Genomic DNA, 10,952 nt, shown 5'->3' on the forward strand with positions numbered 1-10,952 from the left:
CTGCTCAGCCCGGGCACCCTTCGAGCCCCGCCGCACTGGGGTGTGGGTGCTGGGGTGCCAGGGGGGCCCTCGGGGTGCTGCACTGGGAGTGCTTGGATTTAAGTAAAACTCTCCCTGTGATCCTGCTCTGGCTCGCTGCATCCCCCGCTCTGCCAGCTTAATCCACGGGCTGCTTCCAGCCAAACTTGACAGAGGAGTCCAGAGCGCCCCAATCTCCTTCTTGCCTAAAAGTCATGAACTTGCTCTAAAAAAATTAAAATAAAATGAATTCCATAGTGCATATCTTCCCCTTCCCAAAGAGGGGAAAGGCCTGGGGCAGCCCAGCTCCTGGGGAGCTGCGGAGCACGTCCTTGTGCCGAGGGAAAGCTGCCGTCTGCCCTTGTGCTGCCCGGGTTGGGGGTCCCTCGGCCCTGGGGCACAGGCTGGCTGCGTCCCTGGCTCTGTCCTGGGGCAGAGCGGGCGGCCCCAGGGGCTCCCTCCCTGTTGAAAGAGGGAAACTGAGGCACGCAGTGACCCCCGCTTACCCTGGGAGGCAGCAGGCGCCCAGGATGACACCTGGCTCTGCCCCATGGTGGGATTGGTGTCCTCAGGTTGGGCTTGGCAGCAGGGCTAGGAGGTTTGGGGTCCCGGCAGAGCTTTGTTGTGGGGCTCAGGTCTGGCTCGGCATCTGATTCACTCCAGCCTGAAGTCCGGCTGTGCCGTTCCCTAGGTGTGAGGGGCTCCCCGGGGCCTGGCGGGCTCCTCGGCCTCCCGCAGGGAGCGAGCAACCTTTTGAAGCTTTTTTTTCTTCTTAAGCTGATTATTCTGTTCCTCTTCCAAATTGGAAACAGAAACTGAAATTTCCCATGAAACAAATTCTGCCACCGCCTTCTCCCTGCAGGGAAAAAAAAAGAAAATGAAATTTCAATTAAAACCATTAGAAGCCTCTGAAATGAAAACTGGGGTGAACTGAAGCTGCTTGCGCTTAGCTCGTCGGCTTGGGCTGTGCGTGGCTGGTGGCTCTGGCTGCGGGGCGATGTTTGGGAGGGCCATAGGGGAAGGCGTCGTGCTGTGGGTGCAGGGGTGGCCGTGTCCCCAGCTCTCCCTCTCACTTCAAGCTGTTCTTTTCCTTCCACTTTGACTTCCAGCAGTGGCTCGTGTAAGAGGGGAAAGAGCATTTTGCTGCTGCATTCGCTAGGAGCATTGCAGCACAGCCTGGTGCCCTCCGAGCTTTCCGCTGTCTCTCCCAAGGGACCCCCATCCTGCTGCAGCGGTGCTTGGGGTTGGCTCCTATGGGACCCCCACCCTGGGGGTAAAGGGCACTGGGGATGGATGGAGCGTGGCAGGGTGCTGCTCCCTGGGGAATTGAAGCCAGGGAAGGGGAAAGTGCCCTGAGCCGGTGTAACCCGAGGCACAGGAGGAATTTGTCGGGGCTGGGGGAGAGGGGGAAGCCTCGCCTGAAACAATAAAAGAAGCCTGATGACTTTGCCAATGTTATTCTGAGCTGGGAAAATATTATTGCAGGGCAAGAATAGAAGGAGACGACAGTGTTTTCCTGGGCTGGGCCCGGCGATATGGGAGGACCTGAGATGTTGGGAGGGCACGGGGAGGAAGGTACCCCCCAGGGAGACGGGGCTGGAGGGGCCCCCAGTGCCTGGTGCCAGCTCTGCTTGCAGGTACAGGGGTCTTCCTGGTGAAGATAGGCTGGGGCTGTATCCCTCCATGCCACCAGCATCACCAGTTAGGGCACTGGGATTACCCTTGAGCGACTTGGCGGGGATGGGAGCTGTGTGTGATGGGGTGGAGGTGGCCGTGTTCCCCCGGGGATGGCCCTGTCTCCCTTGCAGGTCCTAGAAGAGGCATTTCCCACCAGGACGGGGGCATTGTGTCACTGGCCACCTCCTCGATGGAGGTGACAAATGTCCCCCCAGCAAGAGCAGGGCTTGGTACCCCAGTGTCCTGGGCTGCTGGCAGCTGGGCTTGTCCCAGCGCCACCTCCTCTCCCATGGGGACATGCATGAGGGATGCTCAGGCTGGGGGTTTCTCTGGGGTCAGCAGCAGCGGCTGGCAGCCTTCCCTGGCGAAGGGTGTCTGGGGACACGGCTGCGCTTATCAATGGCACTTTGTCTTCCTCCTCCTCTGCCCGGGGGTTGCAGTGGCCTGGCCCAGGGTCAGGGCGGTCGCTAGGATGGGGTTTCAGAGCCCGGTGAAGCTGAGCCGCTCCCTCTTGCCCTCTCCCACTACGGCAGCTGGGTGGGTGCCACCATGCCAGGGTTTTCGGCTTGCTGACCCTGAAAGTAATTTCCCACCAGGAGCCAGTTGTGCCACTGCCCCTGCGGCATCATCACCACGAGGGACCCCTCGGCATCCCGAGGGATTTGGGCTTGGACCTGCTTTGGGAGCCTTGACCATCAGACCCTGTTGTTTCGGGCTCTCGGGGGTGCCAGGAGGTGATGTCCATCCCAGGGATGCAGCGTCCCTGTGCCATCCCTGTGCCATGGTGGGGAGGAAGCCTCCCCAACAGTGAGGTCTGATGGCAGTGGTGGCGGGCTTTGTGTGCCGGTTTCCCCATGGCACTGGCTGGGTGCCTGCCATTGTGTCCCTGGCTGGCACCCGGGGGGCACAGGACCCACTTTCTGCCCACCCCGTGTCTGCTCTCGCCACCCTCCCGGGCTCTGCGTGAGCCCAGCCTGGGGCTGACAGCAGGCGCGGGCTTTGCCAGGCTCTCGTGCACCCTGACTTGCTGTTGAACGGCCGTGGTAGGAGCCCAGGGTGCCTCAGCCGAAGCTTGCTGTGGGCAAACTTGCTCGGGACCCTGCTGCCCGCTGGCTCCGTGTCTTTGCCCTCGGCTGGGAGGGAGAGCAGCACCCCGGGCAGGGTGAGGCCGGGTTGCCCATGCCTCCAGGAAGGGATGGAGATGGATGCTGCTGCCCACAGCGGCTGGGAGCAGCTCTTCTGCTGGCCCTGAGACAGCTCCATGATACTCAGAAGCAGCAGCTCGGAGGGACCCTCCCGCCTCTGCGCCCATCGCAGCCCTCCGGTCGCCCCCTGAAAAAGCCAGCACCCCTTGGTGACACCACCAGAGTGAGGGTTCAAGCATCCTTTCACATTTCCCAAGCAGGTGTGAAGGGCGTTCGGAGGCTGGGAGCCCGCATGGCACCCCTCTCCGTTTTTCCTTGCCGCAATGCCCCTTCACAGGGCAGCATCCTCCGACAGCTGGCCCCAGGTGAGGGGGCTCCCAGGGGTGTGAGAGGGCACTTAGCTGTGGGACGTTATCCATTGCTTTTCCCTCCTGTCCTCGCGTTGGGTGACAGCTCGGTGCCGCGGGGCTGTGCTGTCCCGGCGGGTTGGGCTGGCATCTGGGCGACCCCGGCGTGCGCAGCAAATGGAGAGACGTGGCGGGGGCTGCCAGGGAGCGGGATGTCCCCCAGGCTCGAGGCGAGCACTTGTGCCCGCGGCCGGGAGGTGACATTTGAGGCCAGCAGCGCTTACGACGTCCTGCGGGTCTTTGGCGCTGGGTTGGCTCCTCCTGACACTTCCCTCCCTCCCCGGCAGAACTTTTGGGCACCAACCGCTCTGTCCTCTTCTTTGGCCACCGAGGCTTCCTGGGCTTCCGCTCCCTCTACCTGGACGAGTACCGCGACCGGCTCTTCATCGGGGGGAAGGATACGCTCTACTCCCTGCTCCTGGACGGGGCCAGCACGGACGCCAAGGAGGTGAGCCGGGTCCTGCTGAGCACCCTGAGGTCTTCGTCCCCACTCTGGCCCCTGTGCACCCTGGGGTCTCCATCCCCACCCTGGCCCCCCATGCACCCCTTGCCCCTCCGGGGGGATGCCCGGCCGAGCCAGGTGAAGCCACCATGAAGCAAGACCTGCCCTGGGGATGTCCCCGTCCCAAGTGCCCCGAAAGTCACCTGAAAACTTGTGCTGCCTGACAAGGGAGGCCTGGCCATGGTGGCTGCAGGGCAATTAGCCAGCAATTAGTCGTGGTTGGCAACCGATGGCACAGCCCACCCCTGAGTTCTGGGTGCTGACTGGGGTCTCGGACCCCACTCTCCTAAAAAGCTGCCGTCGGGAGAGCGAGTGCTCCCCATCCCCTTCCGGGCATCCCCTTCACGGGCCAAATATACAGCTGAATGCCTGCAGAGACAAGGAGCTAAAAGCACCCGTCACTGCAATGAGCTGTGCCAGGGCTCAGCTGGCAAAGCCCCCAGACCTCTCCTGGCTCCTTGGTGGAAGAGGTGACGGAGCAGAGCGAGGATGCTGAGCGGTGGTTCGCCTCCTCCTTCACTTTCTCCACTTTGACTTCTTGTTTTTTAAACGTGGCTCTGGGCCGTTTCTAGCTGAAGAAAGCGGAGGAGGAAATGAAGTGCCCCTCGACGTGCTGGGTCACCGCGACGGGGTCAAGGGCTTGTGTACCGAAGCTGCCCTTGGTCCGAGAGCCGCCGAAGGCTGTGGGGGACTCGGGCTCCATCACTCCCTGCTGTCCCCCAGCACCCTTTCCCCACACCACCCACAAGTCCACCCCCTTCCAGGCCAGCTCCGGCCATCCGCAGCATGACCACCCAAATCCAGCCCGGCTGCGGGCTGTGACCGCCACGGTGCATCTCCCCAGGAGGAATGGTCCTGCCCTGAGTCACAGGGTGGGATCCCTGGGCTGCGTGGGCTCTGGGGAGCTGTTGGTCCCTCTTTTGGTCCCTCTCTCCATCACCATGCCACTGGCAGCCTGGGGACTGTCCCCCCTCCCTGCTCCAACAGGTTCTTTGTGTTCCAGATCTACTGGCCGCCCCTCCCTGGGCAGACGGAGGAGTGTTTTCGGAAGGGGAAGGACCCAGGGGTGAGTCTCGCCCCATGCGTGCTCTGCCCTGAGCTGGAGGGGGTCCCCTAGTGCCCCGATGCCAGCTGGCTCCCCCTGCACCAGAGCTGTGCCGTGTCATCCCACTGGGGATGGCCCCGTGGGGGCTCTCAGGCCAGTTAATGCCGGGGCAGAGCAAGGGACCATCCTGGTGCACGAGGGAAACTGAGGCAGGGAGTTGGCGACCAAGCCTGGCCATGTGAGACGCTTGCGCCGAGCTCTGGAAATCTCGTCCCTGGGGCTCTGCTCAGCCCCGCGGCTGCAGAGCGGTGCCCAGCATGCCCCAAACGTGGCTGCACCGAGCAGGCAGGGATGGCTGGGCTCCGAGACCTGAGCTCGGAGGGACCAAAAGCCCCGTGCTGTGCTCTGGACCCCAGCGAGGTGGTCTGGCCCATTTCCCCTGACAGTGGGAAATCTGTGACTCGCTCAGGTTCAGTGACCTCACTCCCCAAACCTTACCCCTCTTTGCATCCTCCTGCCCTGATATGAAACAGGACTATGGCGGGGAGAAAGTCCCTGAGGCTCCCCCAGCCCAGACAAATTGCTCCCGGGAGTCCCTGTCCTGCTCTGTGTGTTTATTTTACAAGCTCTCACCGACAGATCCAAGCCGGGGCAGGCTCAATTTTTTATTTTTCTTGAACGTATATATTTTTTTTTAACTTGCTATTTTAGAGGCTCTTTGGAAAGGGAAAATAAACAGCGGGGAGGCTGGGAACCCCCGGGCAGCTCGGTGGCGGTGTTCCCAGCAGATGAGTGGCTTTGCGTCCTGCCGGGGGGGAAGATGGGGGGCAGGCAGGGCTGGCGCTGGCTGGGGCGAGCTGCCTAGCTAATGGTGGTGACGCCCAAGCAGGAGAAGGATGGGAGCCCTTTTCCAGCGGGAACTGCCAGGAGAGACCACACAGGGTCAGAGGTGGCAGGTCTCCGGCCCCGGGGGTGTCGTCACTACTGGTCCCTGGTAGAAGGGGACAATCCCAGACAGTAGCAATCAGGGCTGTCCTGGAGGCAGCCAAAGATGCCCATGGGTATCCGTCTCTGTTTCCCACGTTTCCTCCTCTTGTTTCATCCCTGGTGCAAGCAGGAACAAGATGGGGAAGGACATCCCTGCATCTGGTCATGTCCTGGGTGCCGGGAAGAGGAGAGTCCCCGGGTGCTTGGGGATGGGTGTGGGAGCTGCTGCCAGGAGCTTGCTGGGCAGGTGACCTTGCTCCCCCGGCCGGCGTGGGCTGTGTGATGGGGTGAGCGTGCGGGTGCCCATAGGCAGGAGATGGCCAGGTGCCGGCTGGATCATGTGTGGTTCCCCTGGGGATGCTCTCAGTGGCAGGAGGACCAGTAAAAAGCGCTGTCCTTTTGCAATGGGCTGGGGTCCACCCTGATCAAGTCCGTGCAAGCCCTGCCGGTGGGTGCAAGCTGCCATCTCGCACCCCTGGCACCGGGGTGAAGGCGGAGAGCCTGGGTGCAGCTCAGGGAGCCAGGGCTGGGGCTCGCCCATCGTCATGGGGCCCCAGGCAGGGAGATGGGGGTGGGCGAAGCACCGAGCCCCCCACAAGCTTTCCCCTCCCCTGCTGTCCCCCCAGACCGACTGCGCCAACTATGTCCGTGTGCTGCACCCCTACAACCGGACGCACTTGCTGGCCTGCGGGACGGGCGCCTTCCACCCCGTCTGCGCCTTCGTCTACGTGGGGCACCGCGGAGAGGTAGGGCAGCACCATGGTGGGGTGCCCATCCTGAGCATCCCCGGCGGGACACCCCTGGGAGGTAGATCCCCATCTTCCACCTCCTTCCTGGGGGGCTTCGGGACTGCGTGGGGGTGCTGGATGCGGTGTTTGCCCCATGCTGAATACTGGGGTGGGGTGTCAGGAACCAGCTCCCTTTGCCCTTGTGCTACCCCCTCCCTAGTTTCCCCACCTTTCTGGCCCGGCATCGCCTTTCCAGACATGTCCCTTGGGGCTGGTGTCCTGCCAAGAGCTGCAGCGTGGGTGGCGTTTCCTCCTCTCCCAGCTCGCTGCTCAGAAATCACGTTGGCCAGGGTGGAGAGGCAGAGCCCCCTGTTCCCTCCTTGCAGCCTGGCACCGTGCGGGCAGCGGGAGCCCTGCCCGTACCACGATGCCTCCAGCCAGGCTGATGGGCGAGTGGTGGGGCTGGCAGGTCCCTCTGGTTGCTGCAGATCCTCATAGCATCAGACTTGCCTCAAAAAGCATGGATCCTGCTTCCAGACGGTCTCTTTGGGAGCGCTGGGGCTGCGGATGCTTGCAGTGAGGTGCCTGTGAGCTGGGCAGGGACCAGCGCCAGCCCCTGCATGCCCAGGCACGGCCCCGCTGCCCGGGGCACGGCTGGGGGCTCACCTACCTGCTCCCCCTCACCCAGCACACCTTCAGCCTGGACCCTGCCAGCGTGGAGACCGGCCGGGGCAGGTGCCCACACGAGCCCAGCCGCGCTTTCACCAGCACCGTCATCGGTGGGTTGTCTTCCTCGGGAACTGAGAGCCTGTGGGGTGCCAGGGCCAGGGGTGTTCCCCGTGTCAGCCCGGGCTGGCTCTCAGCCCCGCGGTGGGGTGTTTTTGCCAGGTGGGGAGCTGTACGCTGGCCTCACCGCAGATTTCTTTGGCCGCGATCCCGGCATCTTCCGCAGCACGGGGACCCGTTCCGCCTTGCGCACCGAGGTGGACCAGCGCTTACTCAACGGTAACGGTTCCCCTCTGCCCCTCCATTCCCCCCGGCTGGGCTAATGCCGGGGACCACGAGCCTTGTGGTGGCTGGGGCATCCCCCATGCCAGGTACGAGCAGGGAAAGGCACCGGGGCAGCAGGGTCTGGGGGTCCTCCCGGCTGGCATCCAGCCCCAGCATGGTGTGGGGGTCCGGAGGCAGTGGCCGTGCCCTCTCGCCTCACCTGACGTGGCTGGCTCTTGCTTGTAGACCCCAAATTTGTGGCAGCCCACTTGATCCCAGACAATGATGACCGGGACAACGACAAAGCCTATTTCTTCTTCACGGAGAAGGTGGTGGAGGCAGACAGCAAGGAGCACACCATCGTCAGCCGGGTGGCGCGGGTCTGTGTGGTAAGATGCTGATGGGGACCGTGGGGGACAGGGATACGCCAAGTCACAGTGGTGGCCCTGATGCTCCCTGTCCCTGCAGAACGATGCTGGTGGCCAAAGGGTGCTGGTTAACAAGTGGAGTACCTTCAACAAAGCCCGGCTGGTGTGCTCCGTCCCCGGCCCCGGTGGCATAGACACCCACTTCGATGAGCTGGGTAAGGGGTGCATGGAGCCGGGGACCTCACCAGGGCTGGTCCCTTAGTCGGTGGCTTTGGGAAGCCCCTGGGCTTCCAGGAGAAACCCCATGGTTTCATCCCCAGAGGATGTCTTCTTGCTGAGGACAAAGGATGGGAAGAGCCCGGAGATCTATGCCCTCTTCAGCACCATCAGGTGGGTGGTCCAGCTCCAGCCTCTGGCAACATCCAGCTGCAGCCGCCCATGACCTGCCCCATCACCAAGTGGCTGCTGGCTGCTCCCCAACCTCCGCCAGCTCTTCCCTGGTCCGTACGGAGATGTCGGTGCTCCCATGACCCCCACCGATGCCGCCGGCACCGAGCATGGCTCTGCTCATCCCATTCACCGTCCCCTTTCAGCCATGTCTTCCAGGGCTCCGCCATCTGTGCATACCGCATGGCCGACATCCGGGAGGTCTTCAACGGGCCCTTCGCCCACCGGGAGAGCCCCCACCACCAGTGGGGTGCCTATGAGGGCAGGGTGCCCTACCCACGGCCGGGCGTGGTGAGCGACTCCCTGGAGCTCCGGGTCCCTTCAGCTCCTCCAATTGCTCTTCGGGGGGGGGAGGAGGGGAGGGGGGAAATTCCCCATCTTCTCACCTGCTGGGATGGGCTCCCTATGGGATCCACCCCTGGATAGCTGGGGACCAAGGTCTGGAAAGGGGCGGAGAAGATGGATCCCAAATTGGAAGGTGGGGAGGGACCCAAACCAGCTCTGTCGGGCAATGGAGGGGGAAGGAGGGATAGGTGCTGGGGTGGCTGGGCTGAGCTGGTCCCCGCTCGTCCCCACAGTGTCCCAGCAAGACCACCAACCAGCCCCGGCGGCAGTATGGCACCACCAAGGACTTCCCCGACGAGGTGCTGCACTTCGCCCGTGCTCACCCCCTCATGTACAAGCCCGTGTACCCCCGGCACCGCCGGCCCCTCCTAGTGAAGACCGACCTGCCCCACCGCCTGCGCCAGCTCGTGGTGGACCGGGTGGAGGCCGAGGATGGGCAGCACGATGTCCTCTTCCTCGGGACGGGTGAGTGGCAGGAGTGGCATGCAGGAAGGAGCCCTGTCGCTGGAGCTACCGGTGGGCGTGCTACTGGGGTGCGCGATGGCAGGGCGCTCACACCTCCATCCTCTTCCTCCTCCCCGCAGACGCTGGCTCAGTGCTGAAGGTGGTGGTCCTGCAGAAGACAAGCTCGGCCACAACTGAGGACATCGTCCTGGAGGAGCTGCAGGTTTTTAAGGTGCCGTTTGCTGCCCCGCTTGCAAGGGAGGGGGGCAGCGGGATGGGCTCAGGTTGGGGACATCACTGTTGGGCACTGGGAGGTCTCAGGGCTGTGAGGGCAGAGGGCGGCTGGGGGTGTTTTCACCCTCCTCAAAAACATTCCCTGTGCCCCCCCCTCCCCAACGCCCTGGTGGCTCTGAACGAGCTGGGCTCTCTGTGGTGAGGTTTTCGCCAGCCTCACGTCCACTCTCCTCCCCTGCAGGCGCCTGTGCCCATCACCCAGATGGAGATCTCCGTCAAGCGCGTGAGTACGGACACAGCTCCGCCGTGGGTCTGGGGACAGGGCGGGTGACCAGGAGAGACTGAGCTGTTGTCACCAGCCTCTCAAAGCCCTCATGGTGCTTGCCCTGGGGGAGTCCCGGCTGGGGACCCTGGGTGCCGTGCCTGCAGTGGCTGCCAGCATCACCTTCTCAGTGCTGTTTCCCCAGCAAACGCTCTACGTGGGCTCCAGCCTGGGGGTGGCCCAGGTACGGCTGCACCGGTGCGAGACCTACGGCACGTCTTGTGCCGAATGCTGCCTGGCCAGGGATCCCTACTGTGCCTGGGACGGCACTGCCTGCACCCGCTACCAGCCCTCTGGCAAGCGCCGCTATCGCCGCCAGGATGTCCGCCACGGCAACCCTGTGCACCAGTGTCTGGACCAGAACCTGACTGGTGAGAGACTGGGGGGGCCCACAGGGCTGAGGGGCTCGTCCAGGTGCCCCGAGATGTCCTGGCATCCACAGCCCTCGGCACGCGGAGGGGCTTGCGGCCATCCCAGTTGGGCTGGGGCACCCTCATCTCCCCGTCCCGTAGACTAAGGGGTGCCCCAAGAGAAGGTGGGTGCTGCTGGGGCTGGGGTCTGTCCCCAGGGAGAGGGGGAGAAGGGGACTGAAGCCACACGGTGGCACAGGGGAGCTGACACCCGGGCACATGGAAGCCTGGCTCTGCCCTCCCCGTGAGCCCGTGTCTATCTTCGCCCCAGTGGATGATTTTGAGAGCGTTGAGGAGAAGGTGCTTTATGGGGCAGAGGACAACAGCACCTTCCTGGAGTGCGTGCCCCGGTCCCCGCAGGCCAGCGTGCAGTGGTTTGTCCAGAGGCCCCCTGACGAGCAGCGAGACGAGGTAAGGCTCCCCCTGCACCTGCCTTGCTCCCCTTGTGAGGACACGAGAGGGATGTGGGGCTGGGCCCGGACCCCCCCGAACCTTGCGGTGGCCGACAGGTGAAGATGGATGAGCGGATCCTGCAGACGGAGCAAGGGCTGCTCTTCCGCAAGCTGCACCGCCATGACGCCGGCGTCTACTACTGCAAAACACTGGAGCACGGCTTCACCCAGACGGTGGCCAAGACGGCCTTGGAGGTGATTGCCAGCGAGCAGCTGGCACACACCTTCCCCCGGGAGCGGGGGGACGAGCCCCCACGCCTGCCTTGCCCTGAGCTCCGGCTGGCGCCACAGGCTCCCAAAACCTGGTTCAAGGACATCATGCACCTCATCAGCTCCCAAAATCTGCGAAGGGTGGAGGAGTACTGCACCCGCCTCTGGTGCGGCAGCCGCCCCCCCCCCAACAGCAGACAGGCGCACGCGCAAAACAGCCT

General features: G+C 63.7%; 1 protein-coding gene across 1 annotated transcript in view; it reads left to right on the plus strand.

Moving 5' to 3' along the window:
* The first annotated feature begins 3,132 nt into the window (after positions 1–3,132).
* SEMA3G (semaphorin 3G) overlaps positions 3,133–10,952 on the plus strand; it is an 8,760-nt gene continuing 940 nt past the window's right edge. Inside the window, exons 1-16 of the mRNA XM_019470879.1 lie at positions 3,133–3,205; positions 3,535–3,695; positions 4,753–4,815; positions 6,408–6,527; positions 7,198–7,288; positions 7,398–7,514; positions 7,746–7,888; positions 7,968–8,082; positions 8,188–8,257; positions 8,461–8,605; positions 8,893–9,124; positions 9,244–9,335; positions 9,579–9,620; positions 9,805–10,030; positions 10,341–10,480; positions 10,579–10,913. Coding sequence (XP_019326424.1) covers positions 3,133–3,205; positions 3,535–3,695; positions 4,753–4,815; positions 6,408–6,527; positions 7,198–7,288; positions 7,398–7,514; positions 7,746–7,888; positions 7,968–8,082; positions 8,188–8,257; positions 8,461–8,605; positions 8,893–9,124; positions 9,244–9,335; positions 9,579–9,620; positions 9,805–10,030; positions 10,341–10,480; positions 10,579–10,913 — 2,165 coding nt within the window. The remainder of the gene's footprint in view (positions 3,206–3,534; positions 3,696–4,752; positions 4,816–6,407; positions 6,528–7,197; positions 7,289–7,397; positions 7,515–7,745; positions 7,889–7,967; positions 8,083–8,187; positions 8,258–8,460; positions 8,606–8,892; positions 9,125–9,243; positions 9,336–9,578; positions 9,621–9,804; positions 10,031–10,340; positions 10,481–10,578; positions 10,914–10,952) is intronic.

Source organism: Aptenodytes forsteri, unplaced genomic scaffold, assembly GCF_000699145.1.
Source record: "Aptenodytes forsteri isolate BGI_AS27 unplaced genomic scaffold, ASM69914v1 Scaffold368, whole genome shotgun sequence".
NCBI classification, from domain to species: Eukaryota; Metazoa; Chordata; class Aves; order Sphenisciformes; family Spheniscidae; genus Aptenodytes; species Aptenodytes forsteri.